Genomic DNA, 14,831 nt, shown 5'->3' with positions numbered 1-14,831 from the left:
GCTGAGAGGACGCCGCGCGGACCCCGCTCCCAGCTGAGAGGAAGCCGCGCGGACCCCGCTCCCAGCTGAGAGGAAGCCGCAGAGACCCCACTCCCAGCTGAGAGGAAGCCGCGCGGACCCCGCTCCCTGCTGAGAGGACGCCGCGCAGACCCGGCTCCCTGCTGACAGGAATACAAACCGACCCCACTGTCCCACCCCTTCCAGGGGCATGCACGTCCCAGCAGTCAGGCTGCTATGGCAATTCACGAAGGCTGTCCAGCACAGGCAGGGATTAGGCGCCCAGAGTCCCACCCATCCCGGTGGCAGGGATGAAGGCTGTGTGGCGGGATCAGAACAGACTCTTGGGACGCTTTATTCTTCTGATATCAAATTCTAAAATCTTCGAAGTCCACTGAGTCCATAAGACATAAAGAGAAACAGTGATGACAGTGACAATCCCAGTCCCTGCCCGAGGAGCCAGAATGCAGAGGCCCAGCCCTGACAGCCTCCTGCAGCTGGAAGACCAGCACTGAAGCCACGACCAAGCAGAGGAGCTCTCATCTCACCTGCATTGTTTCACCAGTGAAGTCCAGTTCTGCAGTGGGCAGGTCATTTAGCAATAAAAGAGAAAAGACCCAGGGGTGCTAACTCCCGCCCTGGCCCCCAGGTCTTCCACAGGTCTGGGCCCCGACCCACTGAGTGCCTTACGGTGCCCACATGGGGAGACACAGCAACAGCACGTGTACTGGATAACGTGGACACCACCACGTCAACCAGCAACACCCTGACTGGTCTTAGTAGGAAAACACTTTGGGTTTCTTCTTTTAATTAGAAAAAAACTATCATGTTAAAACCACATATGTTCACACGCAGAGCATGCTGCAAATCTGCAGATACTAACATGGCCACAGCAGACTCCTTGGAGCCTGCTCAGCCCAACCCTGGCCTAGAGGGTCTTCAGGGGAGGGCAGGAGAACCGTCTCAGAGGCCCCCAACGTGCTGCCCTTCCCAGACCTGACCCCAGAGCTTCAAGACAGGCCCAATAGGTCTACACTGAGAAGTGAAGAAATGCACGGCCAGGCAGAACCACCCCATAATTCATGTGGAAAAACCAAAGCCCAATATGGAATTTCAAAATTTCTCCCAAAACAATTTCATGTCATCTCAACACAGCTGGGAAATGCTGCTTCCTACACGATAAACACAGGGTGGCTGTCTTGAGAGAAACTGCACACATTTCCCTGCTGAACCAGAGTTGCAAACCAAGTGATTTTAAGTAATTCTTGCAAATGGAACAATGATTATCCTGTCCTGTCTGCATTTGTTGCTGCAATTTCTGGCCCAATTTTACAACTGGATTGCCTGAATGAGTTACACTCTTTTCTTGAAATGTTTATTCACCCACAGAATAGCCTGAGAGTAAGACCAGATGGGGAGAAGTGCTTCCGCAGATAAAGAAAGCAGTCCCACCATTTTTTTTTTACCCAAAGACAGTGCACGTGCACCTGGAGTACCACCGTGGGCACGCCCCACTCGCCCGCTGAAGCTGGGGCAGCCTCTCTGAGGCTGGCACTGCTCCTACTCCATTTCACCTGTGAGCGCACATGCAGACCTCACACAACTGTGTGCACATGTGCAGACCGCACGTGCGCACACATGGAGACCTCACACGCCTGTGTGCACATATGTAGACCCCCACACACGCCTGCGTGCACACGTAAAGACCACAAACATGCCTGTGCGCACACATGGAGACGATATACACACCTGTGTGCACACATGGAGACCCCACACATGCCTGTGTGCAAACGTACAGACCACAAACATGCCTGTGTGCATACATGGAGACCATACACACGCCTGTGTGCACACATGGAGACCTCACACGCTTGTGTGCACACGTACAGACTACAAACATGCCTGTGTGCATACATGGAGACCATACACACGCCTGTGTGCATACATGGAGACCCCATACACACCTGTGTGCACATGTGCAGACCACAGACACGTCTATGTGTATATGTAATATGACATGGATTCAACATGGAGGCAACCAAGTGTCCACCACTGCTGAATCGAAGCTGCTGCTGTCAAGACATAGAACAGGGGAGGGCATGAAGAACAAGACACAGGCGGCCCACCAAAGGCAGAGTCACCTCCAAGAGCCAACATCAGGCCCCTCCCACCTCAGACCACACACTCACCTGGGCCCCCGGCCACCTGTCATGCTCCTCTCGCTGGACGCAGAGGCCCTGAGTGTCCCCTCCCTACGGGGCCCTGGCTTCCGGGGCTGGAGCTCCTCCTCCTGCTCCTCTGGCCTCCTCTTCTCGCTGTCACTGTCATCGCTGCCTTCTCCAAGGATGTCGTCCACCTGACAAACAGCCAAAAGTCAGCCACAGACCTTCCTGGGCCCCATCCCCAACATCAGGCCTTCTCCCACAGAGTCCAGGGCTCTGGGTCCAGTGGGGTGGTGGCTAGAGGTGGGGACTTGCTTCCTACCCGAGCCCTGGTGTTTGAAACTCACCAATCCTTAAAACAAAGCCTCAGGTGAAAAACTCCTGGAAATCCATGGAGCAAGCCCAGTCGTTTCACAAGCAGGGGCTGGGGTTTACATTCCTTCTGTGTCTTACATGAACAGGGGCTTTATTCCTAGCACACTGTTGGATTTTACGGTGAATAACCAGAATATTCCCTTGAAATTCTCAAGATCATTGAGATCCACAGCATGACTCCCGAGTGACAGGGCTTTCTGGGAGGCGGCCTGGTCTTTCCCGTCCTGGAATTTGGTTGGAGATGTGGCCATGCCATAGGGACGCTTACTAAGAGGCCTGCTCACTCACTCTAGGCATGCCTTCAATTTGGAACAAGTGTAGGGACGGTGACTCCTGAACACCTGGGGTAAGCACAGACCAGCCCCTGCCTGACACGTGTGATGTGGATGGGAGCGGGAACAGAGGCAGGAAGTGTGCAGTGGGCGGGTGAGCGAGCAGGTGACCCGCGTGCCACATCTGAAGCTCAGCCTCCCGAAACCTCAGCATGCGGGAAGTGAGTGCCATCAGCACCTCACTATGGCGGCGAGAGGCTGAGCCCAGTGCTAGGGAGGCGAACCTCCTCTCCTGAATTGAGCGGAGATGGGAGGACGTGCAGAAAGAACGTGCACACAGCAGCCAGCAGAGAGAAGATGGCTTTATGTCCAGCAGGGATCACGACGGAGGGGTTCTGGCGGGCAGCTCTGCTCACAGCTCTCCCATGTTGAGGGTGTCGGTGTGCGATGGCACAGCCATGTGGTCCCCGAGACAGGCGGCCTGTCCACTGCCCCCCAGTGCAGGCTGCTTCCCAGGAGGGGTCTGGACATGCCCACCTGGCTGGGGCCCAAGGGATGCCACATGGGGCCCTGAGGGGCAGTGACTGACACAGACGTGACCTCACCCCTGCAGCAGGCCATGACAAATGGCCACGGAGCACAACTCCTGAGACAGGCGCAGCTCAGAGCAGCCGAGGCCCTGAGGTCAGAGTTACAGAGGCTTGTAAATCACGGCTCACCCCCCGCCCCCGAGTCCACATGGAGGCCACCTCGTCCGCCTCACCGTCTGCAATTTCAAACTCATCACCAACAAGTCCAACGAGTCACAGCACATGTATCCTGGCCTGAATTATTAAAAGGCAGAAACATTTTAACCAATGGTTAATTAGCTAAGGCAGCGACTTTATCATCAGGTCATTATAATGATCTCTGAAAGTAACACGTTACCAGCGACGCTGGCATTAAAGGTATTTAATAAGAGCAGTTGGTTAATCCAAGATATTACTGATGCTCGCACTTCACCAGAATGCTTACATCACTGTATTTACTGTTCTGATGACAAGTCTCCTATGGGAATCATTCTACTAAATTCTATTCTGAAAATACTTAGGGCCTTTAACATGGCATCATGCTGTAGTCGAGAGAGAAAAAAGGCATCGTTAAAATCTGTTATTTTACACTTGACAGCCAAGGGCAGGCGGGACAGCCAGTGTGGCAACCCAGGGACCCCATGCAGCCCTCGCTAGCGCGGCACCCCACCTGGGAGGGCCAATACTGGCGAGGCAGGGCAGCCGGCCTGTGTCCATTGGCTGCTATCTGAAAGACCTGGAGGTACGCTTTGCACAGCCAAACCAGAAACGTGGACACACATTAAAACCTGACTTCACCTAACGGTGCTCCCATCTCCTCTCCCTCTTTCTGCCTGACTCATATCAGTGTGGAAACGACACCTATCTTTCCTGCACGTTTTTAGAAAAAAGATAACTGTGCTTTTTGAAAAATAGTTTTCTGCACTACAGAGGCTCCTGGGCTCATGACGGGGTCACGTCCAGGTAAGCCCATCACAGGTTGAAAATAGCACACCTGGCCCAGCCGCCTTCCACACTAAGACCACTGATATTAGCCCACCGCTGGCAAATCATCTAGTACAAGGACGACTCGGAAAGAGCTTTCTACAGAATGCGGAGTCAAGATTCCAAATTCGAAGTATGGTTTCTCCCAAACACCCATCACCTGCACATCGTTGTAAAGTTAGAAAACCACTAAGCTGAACCGTTACAAGTTGAGGGTTCTTTGTATTTACTTAAAAGATGCTAAAATACATATTTTTTAATCTTAAGGAAAATTTAGAAGTCTGTAAAAAAAAACCACAAATGAATTCATACCTAAGTGCTAGAATTTCTACCAAAGGGCAAATATAGATAACACCAGATGCTACTATATCCTGTCAACGCACAGAAATTAAATGTTTCTATCAGCCTCCTTCCATGACCCCAGATCACTAATAATAACACTGAACCCAGCTCCACCCTGGAGTGAGGTGGGGCGGCTGTGGGAGAGAGGGCGGAAACGAGAAGGGAACAGAGCAAGGCCGGGAAAGCTCCCTGAGCATGAGAGGCAGAACAGGCAAGAGCGAGGAAAAGCAAATGAAGAGGCGGCTGTGCTGGCTCTGGAGACCAGCAGGCTTTCCGAGGGATGTGCAGGGGACTAGCCCCGCCACAAGGCTCCAGTGACCTCAGAGCCCTGGTTCTGGCACCACACGAGAGGCTGACACACATGGCTGTGGAGTCTCTTTCTGAGCTGGCCGAGACAGAGGCGGATGTTTGTGGAGAAACACAGGCTTCAGCAAATGACAAGACACGGCACCTCCTGTGAAAAGGCCACCACGGCACCCTAATCAGCTCTAGTCTCAAGGAACAAACCTCTATTAAACCGTAAATCCTGCTGCCTGACATCAACGGACTTCTCTCCCGTCCAAAAGGACAAACATCCCAGGCCTCCTCTCAGATGTGCTATATTCTCTGCCAATAAAACTAAAAGCACTTAGAGACCATTAAAGTTAACTTTCTTCAATGGCGTTTTCCAGACATGGCGAACAAAGAACAGATGGCAACGCTGCCCATGGCTGTGCAGCCGACCATGGCTCCTGATGGCTCCTGCATGTCTCCAAACCCAGGGCAGATACTTGCCCTGGGTGGCAGGGAAATGCCTGCGCCTGGTGTGGGACCTGGCATACTTTGCACGAAGAGCATCGCTGGAACAGCTCAGAGAGGCGCCCGTGGACACCGCTCATGACGGACACCTGGGTTGGAGCCTGAGCTCCCAACACTGTGAGCACAGGAGGGGCCTGTGACTCCTGGCAACCCACAGGGCCCAGCCCAGCTGGGGATGCTGCTCTCGGGAAGAGGTCCCGCCACACAGCTTCGGCCGTGCCGACTGCGGGGAAGATCTCCTGTGGGCTGCCTCTGGGAGCTGAGGGCCTGGGTGCAGGAACAGTCTGCAATCTGAGCACTGGAGGATAACCCTGAGCTCCTGCAAGGAGCAGGAAGGATGGCCCTGAGCACGGCCTGAGCCCTGAGTCCCAGTGGTGGAGATGACAAGAAGCGGGGGCAGCTTTTAGGGAGATGTGCGGTGATTTGTGATGCGGCAGAGAACTCACAGAGAAAAACTGTAATATGGAATACATTTTCAAGTGAATTAATACCAACTGGAAAGATGTTTTAATGAAAAGAAGACTTCAACTAAAGAGGAACTTTAATGACATGTAAAGAAAACCCCAAAGCTTGGAAAACAAACTCAGGGCATTCAGAACTTGCCAAGCTTCAATGGCGGGACCCAGAGTCCTTCACTAGAGACGTGGCTGCAGCCAGCATGTGTTCCAAAATGACTTATGCAAATTACACACTCCAAAACCCACAGAGAAAGCTTTTCTACTTAGAGGAAGACTGTGACAAGTCTTTTATAAAACAAAAGATAATTTCTTATCTATTCAATTACACCTACGGTGAGACTTTAATTCACTAACATTTCAGGAACCATAACTTTCAGGAAATATTTGGAGCCCAAAGACAGAGAAGCATTCTTTCTAAAGTTACCAACTTAATGAAAGAAAAATCAAATCCCAGTCTACACACCTGAAGTTCTGACCATGTGAAGAATGATCTAATGATCTAATCTTTAGACATGGTTGTTACTAGTTCTTTTTCCCCATCAATTATCATAAACAACTTCTACTGATTGGATAATACAATGTACAAAACAAACTCATTCTTAAAGGATGTTGATTAATCAGAAAATTTTAAAAGATCAAGTCACAGTTTGGTTAAAAACTACAAATCAAACATAACGGGAAAAATTACTGCTGTTCAGTGACAGCAAAGTTCCCACACATCAGATTTATGTGTATTGTGTGTATTTTAAGTGAATCTTCAGATTTGTCTACTGTACACAGCCATGGAGGGTTCTGGCCCTTTAGTTTCCTGGAATCTAATCTACCATTAACTTTGCAGTCTATCATTAGTTTGGGAGAAGGCCTACCATAGTAGCAGGTGCCCAGAGCTTTCTGAACAAATGTCCAATTCAATAAAAGCAGCATCACTAACATGTTAGGCTCCGAGACGCCACAGCTATTAGGAGTGGAGTCACAGAAACGGTCTCAGAAGCACAGCAAGAGAAGGACTGGCATCTCAAGGGCCTCTGCACAGCACCGGAAGTTCAACATTCATGTCATGGATTCCTGAAGAGGAGGAGAAAGAGACTGGCCTTGAAAAAATACTTGAAGACATCATGGCTGAAAACTCCCCAAATTTGCTTAAAAACGTGCATGGCTGCAACTGTGGGCAGAGACAGTGTGGCGGCCGTCCATGTTCCTTGTTTGTGTCCACCACCTTTTGCTTCCTTTCTCTGGGTGTAGGAGGGCGGTCAGAGCAGATCTATGGAAAGGTAGCAGCTGAGTGGGGCCTTGAAGAACGGGTGGGAGCTGTTTTGGGTGTCAGAGAGGAGCACAGAGCCCCACGCTGGGATGACGGGTGCCAACTGCAGAGAAACAGTTTGGACGCTAGGCAAGAGCTCACTCCAGGCTAGAAGGTACTGAGGCTGTAAGTCCAGGCACATGTCATGCATATTTTATGAGCAGTAAGTATCTGTGAAGTTTTAACTTTTTGAGACAGCTTGAAACTCTTCACACGTTGCCTTCAACCAGTTTCTGGGTTTCACTGATACGCCAGAAATGACCGGAGGTCTGAACATCCCTCGCTCAACGGCCCCCCCCATAGGCTGCACTTGACCCTGCTTCCAGATCCTCTCAACTCCCCATCGTCTGCATCCCGAAAGGAGCAGCAGCCCCCGCCCTGCGTGTCCCAGGATGAATGGAGGCCACGGCAGCCTCCAGGGAACACCATGCGGCAGCACAAGGTCCGTCTCGCAGGCCCATGGCAGGTGCAGGCAGCGAGCCCGAGAGACAGGCATATCTGGGGTGCAGCTGCCTCATCTGCCCCAGCACAGGGAGTGTAAGGGGGACAGGCATGAGATGAGGCTGTCGCACCAGGGCCAGGACACAAGGAGATTCCTGAGGCTGCTGTAATCACCGTGCGTCATGGCTCAAATGATCCAAATTCATGACTTCACAGCTGTGCAGGTCAGAAGTTCAATGTGAGTCTCACAGGACCAAAATCCAGGTGTCCATGGGGAGAGTCCCTTCCTTGCATTTTCCAGCTTCTAGAGGCCCCATGTCCTCAGCTCTGGGCCTCCTCTGACCCCTCTCCTGCGTCCCTCCTCCCTCCTTCAGGATTCTGTGATCTCAGTGGTCACCAGCACATTCCAGGACGATCTCCTCTCAAAGTCCCAAATTTCATCTCTCGTGCAAAGTTATTTGGTACGAAGGCAGCACTGACAGGCCCCAGGAGGAGAAGATGCCTTCAGGTGCCACGGCTTGCCTACCACCATCTCTAACTTGTCTTCCAGCCAATGAGGAGTGACTGGTGGCTCCGAGCCAAGGACAGTGCCAAGGACTATGCTTAGAAGGTCCAGCGTCAGCACCTGCCCTCCTGGGACACACTGGGAGGGGCGGGGCTAGGAGTGGATGGGGATGAGAGGAAGGGGTGTGGGGCAATACCCTGGCCCCTGCAGTGAGGGAGGAACCACGCAGGAAGGGATGGCTGACCTCCAAGTCCCCCCTTTCCTTCCTGAGCAAATGGGATGGGACCTGGGCAACTGTGGGAGCCCACAACAGCAAGAAGGACCAGAAGGGGCTATGGGGACAGGAGGCTGCTACAGACGAGCCCCATGGCCAGGGCAGCTCATGGCGGGCAGTGCGCTGCATGCCTGGCTCTTCCTTACGGTGGGAGCAACTCCCTGGAAGCTTTGGCAGGGACTTGAAGAAATCTTCCGTGCTGTACATTCAAGGCTGTCCTGGAAAGTGGGAGGGAGCATCCCGGCAGCTGCCTGGACCCTGCGCTGGGAAACCCACTGTGCTGCGCCCTATGAAGTACAATTTTTGGAATATTTCGAACTAACACAGAAGTAACAGCAAGCAACCAGGAAGCCTATTTTCCACTTGCCTGCTGGAGGAAACCTAGATAAAGTATCCATCTGGGTCAGCCTAGTGCTAAAAAAATTTATAAACACAGGATACATTTCATGGAGGCTGGGGAAGGGCTGGAATAGAAATCAAATACTTTTGCTACTCTGAAACTTTAGACATATTAAAGGAGAAAATATTAAAATGGTTAGAATGCATTAACATTAAAATATAAAGTCACCATCTGATAGAAAAGACAGACTGAATTTTTTTTTCCTAAAGTAGAGCCCTTCTAACCTTTCAAATGCCTCAAATGACAAAGGGCAGGTACTGTAGGTATGCACATGTATATATGTATGTTTTCTCTGGGAAAAGGAAGTAAGAAAGCTCCAGATTTCTGTAGGCTGTGTGCTGTGTGTTAAACAGGCACCCCTGGTCTTGTGCACGTGGCCGTATGTCCACACACGGCACAGGGAGTCAGGTGAGACAAGGCCACTTGGACTGCGTGGGCCTCGGCAAAGAGCTAGGGACGAAGGCACGGGGACACAATAGAGGCTGGAAAGAGGTGCCACAGCACTGCTCACCAACGTGCACCTGCAGGACAGTCCACGGCTCCGTTCTTAGAGGTCCCGGGGGTCCCAGGATGTGTGCAGGTGCCGCAAACCCCTAGGGCTGGGACACTGTTCACCTCTTCTCCACAGTCTCCTCCGTAAGGCAGGATGTGTACTCGGTGTCTCCCGCACCACCTCGCAGCCCCTGCTGCAGCCCCCAGGAAGGAGCAGAGGGCCCCGGCTGTCAGTGCTCCAACAGCAGGCGCTGTCTTGTGGGCCCAGGACACACGGACAATCCCACGGGGGACAGCTGATTCTCCTGTGGGCCCAGGACTCACAGAGAATCCCAAGGGGGACGGCTGATTCTCCTGTGGGCCCGGGACTCACGGACAATTCCACGGGGGACGGCTGGCTCTCCTGTGGGCCCAGGACTCACGGAGGATCAAGCAGGCTTTAACTATTCACAAATGTGAAACCCTCTGGCCTCTCTCCCATGCACAGAGCAATCCACGGCTGCAGACTTCCACTTTCGATACCATTTGCTCCTGAAGGGCCACATCTGGGGTTGAAGGTCACTTTTTATTTCTGAGAGAATTAGGTTTTTGGGTGGAGGAAAGCTGCTGACTGCATTGAAGACTTCTGTCTCCCACTGAGATTTCAACCCCTTTTAATATCAAATGAATAAGAACCAAGGTTGTCACCACTGCCTGACAAACGGGACTGTGTGGGGAACAGACCCAGAGTCTTCCACGCTTGACCAGGAAACCAAGAGGAAGATGTGACGTGTCAGGAGCTTCCAGGCGGGAAGAGGCTAGCGTCCACTCCCTCCTCTCCTCCAGCCCCTGGTCCTAGTCAGGTGGTGATTCCTTATATGGAAACTTCTGGCATGTCAAATAAAGTGGTCTGGGCTTATGAGTAGTGGTTGACAAAGATTTTTTTTAAAAGAAAACATTTTCATGGAAAAAAAAAAAAAAAAAAACAGTTAATGTTCAAAATGGCAGAAAAATGGCAGAGAAATCAGCAAACCTGAAAAATGGGTTTGACCTTCACAAGATACACTGATGTCTAAAGGTGATGACCTGAGTTACTGACATGATTCTGTCCTAAATACAACCATCTGCATTTTTCTGCTACTGCTGAAAATAAACAGGAGCTGTTTTCCTCCTCAAGAAACCTTTGCTACCTTCTCGATGCAAACAGAACAGCGGCTCTTTCCACAGGACAGCGATGCCACATGGGCACAGAGGACGGGCTCTGGAGAAGAAGACCTTGGAAGGGGGTGGCCTGTGCCCCAACCAGCTGCAGGAGACCCACACGGGAGCCCCAGCCGGCTGCGGGTGAGACCCACATAGGCGCCGCCCATTAAGGCACCTTCCTGGAGGACACGGGATGCGTTTTTCCATGAGGGTCCTTCTAAAGAACAGTCTCTGAAGGACTGTGCTATGCAGACTGCTCGCCTGTAGCACCCCGACAGGTGTGGAACCTTCTATCAAGGGGGTGGCCTGGGACCCACGAGAAGCAGCACACGGGCCAAGGGGCCCAGGACACAGGAGCCAAACATGACCTGGCTGAGCAAACCCCAACTTTACCAGTGCTGCCTAAAGCTCTTTAGTGCCATGATAATGAGATCCTGTGAGCATCACAGTCACACGAGATGCTGTGAGAGTCACAATCACACGAGATGTGTGAGAATCAGTCACACGAGACGCTGCGAGAGTCAGAGTCACAAGAGACACTGCGAGAGTCACAGTCACACGAGATACTGTGAGAATCAGTCACAAGAGACGCTGCGAGAATCACCAGTCACACCAGACGCTGAGAGAGTCACGGTCACACGAGACGCTGTGAGAGTCACGGTCACACGAGATGTGTGAGAATCACAGTCACAAGAGAATCACCAGTCACACGAGAAGCTGTGAGAATCACCAGTCACACGAGACACTGTGAGAGTCACGGTCACACGAGAAGCTGTGAGAGTCACGGTCACACGAGACGCTGTGAGAGTCACGGTCACACGAGACGCTGTGAGAGTCACGGTCACACGAGATGTGTGAGAATCAGTCACACGAGACGCTGCGAATCACGGTCACAGAAAATGCTGTGAGAATCACGGTCACACGAGGCGCTGTGAGAGTCACGGTCACACGAGGTGCTGTGAGAGTCACGGTCACACGAGAAGCTGTGAGAGTCACGGTCACACGAGGCGCTGTGAGAGTCACGGTCACATGAGATGTGTGAGAATCAGTCACACGAGACGCTGCGAATCACGGTCACAGGAGATGCTGTAAGAGTCACGGTCACAAGAGAATCACCAGTCACATGAGGTGCTGTGAGAGTCACGGTCACACGAGGCGCTGTGAGAGTCACGGTCACACGAGAAGCTGTGAGAGTCACGGTCACACGAGAAGCTGTGAAAGTCACGGTCACGCAAGACGCTGTGAGAATCAGTCACACTGTGTGCGTGTGTTCAACGCCCACATGCAATGGAAGCACAGCTGTCCAGGGCTTCTCAACAGGGGCCTGTCGGCGCTGGGTGGGGGGTGCTGACCAGCACCAGCATCACCCCTGGACACGACCACGTGCGCTTCCAGACGCTGTCCTACGTCCTTGGGGCAGGCCAGGAGAGCAGGAGGGTCGGGCAGCGTTGGTCCTGGTGGGGACACAGGCGAATCCTAAACCACGCCCCCGACGTGCTCTCATGCCACATGCTGCTGGTAACATTACTTATGCTGTTCTAGGTCTCCTTGAATAGGAAGTTTCACTAAAAACACAAGCGGTAGTCCCAAACCAGACCCGACTGCGCGAGTGCAGAATTCTAGTTCTGCCTCCACTTGCGCAGCTCAGTGATCCACCCGCTCACCGCTGCTCTGTGGCCCCAGCACAAGCACCGGTGTGGGCACTGGAGCGCGTTGTTGGCTCACCTCTTTGTCCATACTCTCTAAATCCTCCTTACAAAGAGTGTACAGCGGCATTGTCTCAGACATACTGGGTTGTCGCTTTCTTCTAGAAGGGCCAGGCTGCTCTCCGTCCTGAGCATCAGGCAGCTCTTCATCAAACATCTGCGGCTGAGGTGTCGGGACCGCTCTGAAAGGAATTTTATAGGCCCCACATGAGGAAGGTCAGCTTGAATTGCACCTTTCAGAACTGAATTAGATTCCTAACTCTCAGATAAACACTCACACATCCCAACAGGGAATACTTATGAAACACATGATGCTTCGCCAATACGCTTTTCAGAGTTTAACAGATCAGACTTTGCTAACTGAGCCAGGTTGAGTGGCAAAACACGTTTGTGACTATCCTGTCAAAAAATAGCGTACACCTTCTTTTATCAACAAAATCCCCGTGGTGCAGACATCTGCCAGGCTCTAGCATCTCAGAAGAAAGGGGAAAATGGGACGGGAGATGAACAGTGTTCTGGGAACCACCAGGACACATAATTCACCCTCAAAACAGGGTCTGGAGAGCAACACGACAAAAAACAAAACAAGAAAACGCAACATCTCCAGGCTACGGAAAGACAAAAAATGGTGAAGTGACAAAACAGACGTCAGTGGCTGAAATTAAAATCATTTCACAGGTTGGTGTGGAGGGTCACACTTGTAATCCCAGCACTTTGGGAGGCCGAGGTAAGCAGGTGGATTACGTGAGGTGAGGAGTTTGAGACCAGCCTGGCCAACATAGTAAAGCCCCATCTCTACCAAAAATACAAAAAATTAGCTGGATGTGGTGGTGGGCGCCTGCAATCCCAGCTACTCAGGATGCTGAAGCAGGAGAATTGCTTGAGCCCAGGAGGCGGAGGTTACGGTGAGCCGAGATCGCGCCATTGCACTCCAGCCTGGGTAACAAGAGCGAAACTCCGTCTCAAAAAAAAAAAAAACAAAAAAACAAAAAAACAACTCATGTCGCACACACAAAAAACAAGAAAGGGTAATTCTTGTGCTTGTTTTACTAAAGTATTAAATGTTAATGTAATAAATCAGTGAGCATGGGCCAATCTTCTGTTTCAAGGATGCTATGGTCACACCCATTTTTCTGCTGTGTGAAAACCACAACTCCATTTGAAATGGCTTCTCTCCTCTGTAAACATCTGTCTTGCTCTGGATGTGTCAATCTTATGAATATATTCTGATGCCTGCCTTTAACTGCTGGAATTTAAGGCAAGCTTCTGGGAAAATGGCTGATACTGCCCTCCTGAGAGGCAGCTGTTTCTAGCAGCCGGTTCTTCGCTGGACGACTGGAGCATGAGACCAGGAGTCACTAAGCGTGCGTCCCAGACACCAGCTTGCTAGGGACAGACACGAGGATGAGGGGATAAAACCCATCATGGTGAAGGAAACAGGCCCTAAATCAAAGTCACAAAACTATAAAGACACAACTGTATTAGTCTAGTTCCTAATGAAGAGAAGATTTTTTGCCCAGAAATCTAAAAATGCTGATCTGAGCTATCTGGAATTCAGGACTTCTCTAGCCTTGTCAAACTCCATTCTTGACGGCCGTCTGCAAACAAGCGCTTCCCATCCCGCAAAGGCCTGCTTTCCATCCCACGAACGCACGCCCGGTTTCCATCCTGCGAACACACGCCCGCTTCCCATCCCACAAAGGCCCGCTTTCCATCCCCCAAAGGCCCACTACTTCCCATCCCACGAACGCATGCCCACTTTCCATACCGGGAAGGCCCACTTTCCACCCTGCAAATGCCCGCTTTCCATCCCACAAAGGCCCGCTTCCCATCCTGCGAACACCACACTTCCTATCTGCATTTGGCTGAAACATCCACGTTAAGTGGACGCATGCCATTCAAACCAGTGTTGTTCAAAGGGCCAACTGCACTGTTATTTTTAAATGAATTAAACGAACATGTCAAAAACCTGTGGTAACTGCTCTACTCCAAACACCCCTCCTCTGGGGTCTCAGAGAAGGCCATGGGGGAACATGTGGGGAGACTGACGTCCACCCCCAGCGGCAGCAACAAGGCCCCTCCCACCCATGCGGGAGGGTCAGGACTCTCCCCAGCCCCCACTGGAGATGCAGACACCCCTCCCATGGTGCTGGTAACAATGATGTGTGGAGCCAGGACTGCCACAGCAACAGTGCTACGCCACCCACCCCCACAGCAGTCCACCAGCAACGGTACCACCCTATCCCCCACAGCCGTCCACCAGCAATGATATCGCCCCACCCCACAGCCATCCACCAGCAACGGTGTCACCCTATCCCCCACAGCTGTCCACCAGCAATGATGTCACCCCATCCCACATAGCCATCCACCAGCAACGGTGTCACCCCACTCCACACAGCCATCCACCAGCAACAGTGTCACCCCCACCTCCACAGCCGTCCACCAGCAATGGTGTCACCCCCAACCTCCACAGCCGTCCACCAGCAACGATGTCACCCCACCACACATAGCCATCCACCAGCAATGGTGCCACCCCACCCCACACAGCCATCCACCAGCAATGGTGTCACCCCA

General features: G+C 51.9%; 1 protein-coding gene across 5 annotated transcripts in view; it reads right to left on the bottom strand.

Moving 5' to 3' along the window:
* Positions 1–14,831, bottom strand: part of CTDP1 (CTD phosphatase subunit 1) — a 72,847-nt gene that overhangs the window by 11,448 nt on the left and 46,568 nt on the right. For 4 of the 5 annotated variants that reach the window (XR_005196340.1, XM_017504560.2, XM_017504563.2 and 1 more), the window contains 2 exons: positions 12,277–12,439; positions 2,187–2,353 (listed from right to left, as the gene is read on the bottom strand). Coding sequence is in view for 4 of the 5 variants with exons in the window: in XM_017504560.2 (XP_017360049.1) it covers positions 2,187–2,353; positions 12,277–12,439 (330 nt within the window). In the remaining variant the exon portion in view is untranslated. Of the gene's footprint in view, positions 1–6; positions 2,070–2,186; positions 2,354–12,276; positions 12,440–14,831 lie in introns of those variants that run through there. The other variant, XM_037729943.1, reaches the window with a different exon arrangement.

Source organism: Cebus imitator, unplaced genomic scaffold (assembly GCF_001604975.1).
Source record: "Cebus imitator isolate Cc_AM_T3 unplaced genomic scaffold, Cebus_imitator-1.0 Scaffold324, whole genome shotgun sequence".
Lineage (NCBI taxonomy): Eukaryota > Metazoa > Chordata > Mammalia > Primates > Cebidae > Cebus > Cebus imitator.
The sequence above is the reverse complement of the archived record's forward strand: the minus strand, read 5'-3'. Positions and strand labels throughout refer to the sequence as shown.